Source organism: Limulus polyphemus, unplaced genomic scaffold (genome assembly GCF_000517525.1).
Source record: "Limulus polyphemus unplaced genomic scaffold, Limulus_polyphemus-2.1.2 Scaffold6447, whole genome shotgun sequence".
Taxonomy (NCBI): Eukaryota; Metazoa; Arthropoda; class Merostomata; order Xiphosura; family Limulidae; genus Limulus; species Limulus polyphemus.
In genome coordinates, this window is record NW_013672057.1 from 22,617 (window position 1) to 27,504 (window position 4,888).

The following is a 4,888-nucleotide window of genomic DNA, read 5'->3' on the forward strand; positions in this document are numbered from 1 at the left end:
CATGAAATGTAAATATTGAAAATTTGGTAAATACAATTAATTCATCTTTTATTTAAACAGTGTAAAAAATATGTGGCAGCAAAACTGTGTAATTGCTTGCCTAACCATGTGACAATATTACATTTTATACTAGTAGAGTACAGGGCTTACAGGCTTGTATTCTTTCTTATGGTAATATATAGTCTGAAAAATCATATTTAAGTATATTCTAGTTGCTAAACTTTAATATGATTCCTTGATCAAGAGGTATGGCCTGTGGTATATATTTTATTTTATATGTGTAGTTTTTTACACAATGCATATTTGGTGCCATTATACAAATTTGTTTAATAATTTTTCCCTACAAGATGTTTTTATGGCAGGATAAATGAAGTAATAATTAATGTGAAAAGTTATTTGAAAGCATCAATTTTTGTATTTGTGAATTCCAGTTTTTCACAAGAACTTGTTTCTCATCCACTACAGAAAATTATTGATGAATAATTTAGAGATAAATTTATAAAAATACCAACTTGAAACTACAAATAAATATTCTTCAGTTTTCCTTAAATATTTTAATGAAAGATTAAATTTTATAATTTATTAATTTATTTCTCATTCAGTATAGTTTGATCTGAAAGAAAGGGAGTCTACTCTAAATAGGATTTGTATGATTTATATAACATAACTTTATAATACCAAGAGTTTTTAAACAACATAAACATATTTTCCTTTATAATATGAATAATGTAATTTTTTAAATGATTTGTTAAAAATTTGGTTCACTGAACCATCAGACTAAAGAAGTCTTCATTTCAAAACTGTATAAAAATCTGTTCTAAGGGTCAACAGTATGACAGAAGTAAACTATTTGAAACAGTAAAAAGGAAGAAAGTAATTTTCAGTTGATCTAACATATTTATTAACACAGAAAAACAAGGAGTAGAACTACAAAAAATGTAATATGTAAATGTATAAAACAGCTGAAATCACAGCCAAACTGCATACTAACAGGAACAAGTTTAACAAATTATTCAGACACTCTTTCTCTTTTAAACATGACAAATCATAATATTCAAAGCTTATGAAATAAATACAACAACAAGTTATTCATAATGTTTAATCCTTTATGTAAACAGACCAATGAAAACTGCACAACACAAATACCTCAGAGCCACACCTTCGTTATACTAATATCTTTATGATCCACATATTTTGATGAAATACATTTTTGAAAATTAACACATTAATCACAATTTTGCCAAACAGATTTCCATAATTAGCTGGGGAGTTAAATTCACTTTTATTCCAAGACTGGATATTTTAACATCTAAGAATTTATGTTTTTTTGGTAACAAAAGTATATGTTTTATGGCCTTGTGCAAAGAAAGCATTGCTCATTAACAAATGTACTACCATATGAGGTGTGATTCTACAATTTGTTCCATATGACTTTTCAAAAAACCAAGCAAGACCAGAGTACAGTGATGATAAATTATGAATAACATGTGCTTGGGTGACACTACACGTATACCTAACGTTTCCAACATAATAAATATTACATACTATAAAATATGCTAGCAATTTTCCACTAGCTTTGGTAATAAGATAATTAATCTTTTTGTTTTTATAGCTCTACCAAATGCTACAATGAGCTTTAATATCATATATTTAATATCAGTCATATATTTCCATAAAAAATAAACCACTTATGCAACAATATTGAAAAGCCTCTGTTGCCATATTGTAAAGAATATTTGAGTACTGTAAAAAGAATATGGTATAGAAGCTACCATAACATAAAATCATGATCTACAGGGGAAGAAAAAAATAATTTTGTAGCTATATGAGGTAGTTTAACATTTTACTAAAGTTGACAACAAAAGTTAGGTATAATACGTTTGTGGCAAGAATACTGTTTAGAAGGTGTTATTTTCCTCCAACAGTTTTTTGAATATTCTACCACACACAGTGTGTATCAAAATATTTCCAATTGTAAGTTAAATAATGATATATTTCAGAAGTTTCTTTAGTTTATATCAGTAGAATGTGCTATAATAAGTTTTCATTACACTCTCTGCCACATCTGAGGTCAATATTACTGCATAAATGTTTTTATATAAATAAGGACACTAGAGCAGGTTTAGAACTGAGGACTGCTACTGGGTAAAAATATTATTTTGAATATGCCTAGCATATAAAACACACTGAAATAAGGTAGTTTCTGTTGGAAAAACAAAGTAACAACATCCAAATTTCATGAAATAAACTTCAAAAAACAAACAAGATAATCTCTTTGTATAAAGAGCAAAACTCATGACTTTTGAAAAGAGTTTCTCTTCAGTACACATAATTACTTAAGTAAATATGTAATAGAGGAGGATAAAAAATGTTCACTTACATTTCCTTTACTCACTATAAACCTTAATTAAACATGAAAATGTTTGTGAAATAGAAATTATATTAATTTCAAGGTGGTACATAGTTTTACAGTGACAATAAACCAATGTGTACACATGGACTTAATTACTAATACCTTTCTTTAAGATTACATTTGAAGGAGAAGATTCAAACCGTGTACAGACATCACATGAGAAGCTAGATAAAGGTTCAAACCATGTACAGACATCACATGAGAAGCTAGATAAAGATTCAAACTATGTACAGACATCACATGAGAACCTAGATAAAGATTCAAACCGTGTACAGACATCACATGAGAAGCTAGATAAAGATTCAAACCGTGTACAGACATCACATGAGAAGCTAGATAAAGATTCAAACCGTGTACAGACATCACATGAGAAGCTAGATAAAGATCCAAACCGTGTACAGACATCACATGAGAAGCTAGATAAAGATTCAAACCTTGTACATACATCACATGAGAAGCTAGATAAAGATCCAAACCTTGTACAGACATCACATGAGAAGCTAGATAAAAGTTTAATGTTTGTACAGACATCACATGAGAAGCTAGATAAAGATTCAAACCTTGTACAGACATCACATGAGAAGCTAGATAAAAGTTTAATGTTTGTACAGACATCACATGAGAAGCTACATAAAAGTTTAATGTTTGTACAGACATCACATGGAAAGCTGGATAAAAGTTTAATGTTTGTACAGACACCTCCTTGAAAGTAAGCACACTTTGTAATATTCGATGTTTACTTTAGAAAGAACCCTGGAACATTTATGGCACAGAAAACACCATCAACAAGAACAGATTTAAACATGAGCATAAAGGTACATCAACATATCTCTTTGTAATCAAACAAGGCATTATCAGTTACAGTGTACACGTTGCCCTAAAGATTAATATCCTGCCTTAAACTACCTGTTTCAATATGAGATTCACAAGTTGTCATTTTTCTGATTGGTTATCTCACATTAGTGCCAGTAATATGCTCACTATAAAACACAAGACATTAAAATCTGGTGGTGTTAAATTAGTTAAAACTGAAAAGTATACAGGCTGCAACAGGTAACATAATTAAAAAAGATAAGGAGTAATGAATAAAAAATATTAAGATCTTAACACTAAAATTTGCATCAAAACACTTGGAATCCAAGCATCTATGCTACATTAATCACTAACATCCTCAAATAACATTCAGAACTAACAAAAAATAAACTTGTGAATTGCAAAGATGAAGATGTTTGAAAAATATTGAATAATCTTATCAACCTATCTAGACTATTTTCTTAGTAAATTATTTTCAGATATTATACTTATTATAATTAAAAGATAAACAAATAAAAAGATTGAAATGCTGGCAATAAGTCCTTCATCTTGGTCATCTGACAAAATGGGTGAGACTACACACAGAGTATGATAATAAGATCTTTGGAGGAAACACTTTACCACTATTACTATAATATAGAAAGGAATTTTATGCATAGCTAGAGTAATGGTAATATTGCCAGATGAGACACAATAAAACGTTTTTCTTAACCCAAAAGTTGTATAATGAAGTTAACCACATAAAATACAAATATTTGTAAGAAACTTTACTGACAAAAACTGAAGTGAATGCATAGTCTACTAGTATATTCAGAGTAAAGATGGTGATACACACACACATATATATATATATATATATTATAGTTTTTACAGTATGAAACTGACTACTTGATTCATACCTGTTAAACTGATCAGTAAGTCTGGTATTCATACTTAGTTTGTTTACTACTTTGATCTAATGTCAAACATTAAAATTCCTTACCAAACAGTTTAATATACTATCAAGTTGTATGACTCACTACATAAAGTTTGATTAAGCTTTATGATCAACTAACAAATAGGCTGATTAACCGTTGAGCATTATTATCCATTTCAGATAGTTTGGGAATGTCAAGCTTTATCATACACTACCAAATAATTTGATTTAATGTTCAGCATTATTACTCATTTTAAACAATTTGGTTCACTCTCAAGATTTATCATACATTGCCAGACAGTTTGATCTAATTTTCAACATTATTACCTACTTTAAACAGCTTGTTAACTGTCAAGATTTATCATACTCTACCAAACAGTTTGATCTAATGTTCAACATTATTACCTACTTTAAACAGCTTGTTAACTATCAAGCTTTATCATACTCTACCAAACAGTTTGATCTAATTTTCAACATTATTACCTATTTTAAACAATTTGGTTCACTGTCAAGTTTTATCATATGCTACCAAACAGTTTGATCTAATTTTCAACATTATTACCTACTTTAAACAGCTTGTTAACTGTCAAGATTTATCATAATCTACCAAACAGTTTGATCTAATTTTCAACATTATTACTACTTTAAACAGCTTGTTAACTGTCAAGATTTATCATAATCTACCAAACAGTTTGATCTAATTTTCAACATTATTACTACTTTAAACAGCTTGTTAACTGTCAAGA

The 4,888-nt window shown here is 28.7% G+C and overlaps 1 protein-coding gene across 1 annotated transcript in view; it reads left to right on the forward strand.

Annotated features, from left to right (window-relative positions):
• Window positions 1-3,120, forward strand: part of LOC106473728 — an 11,487-nt gene extending 8,367 nt beyond the window's left edge. The window contains exon 3 of the mRNA XM_013934409.1: window positions 2,527-3,120. Coding sequence (XP_013789863.1) covers window positions 2,527-3,120 — 594 coding nt within the window. The remainder of the gene's footprint in view (window positions 1-2,526) is intronic.
• The last annotated feature ends 1,768 nt before the right edge of the window (window positions 3,121-4,888 follow it).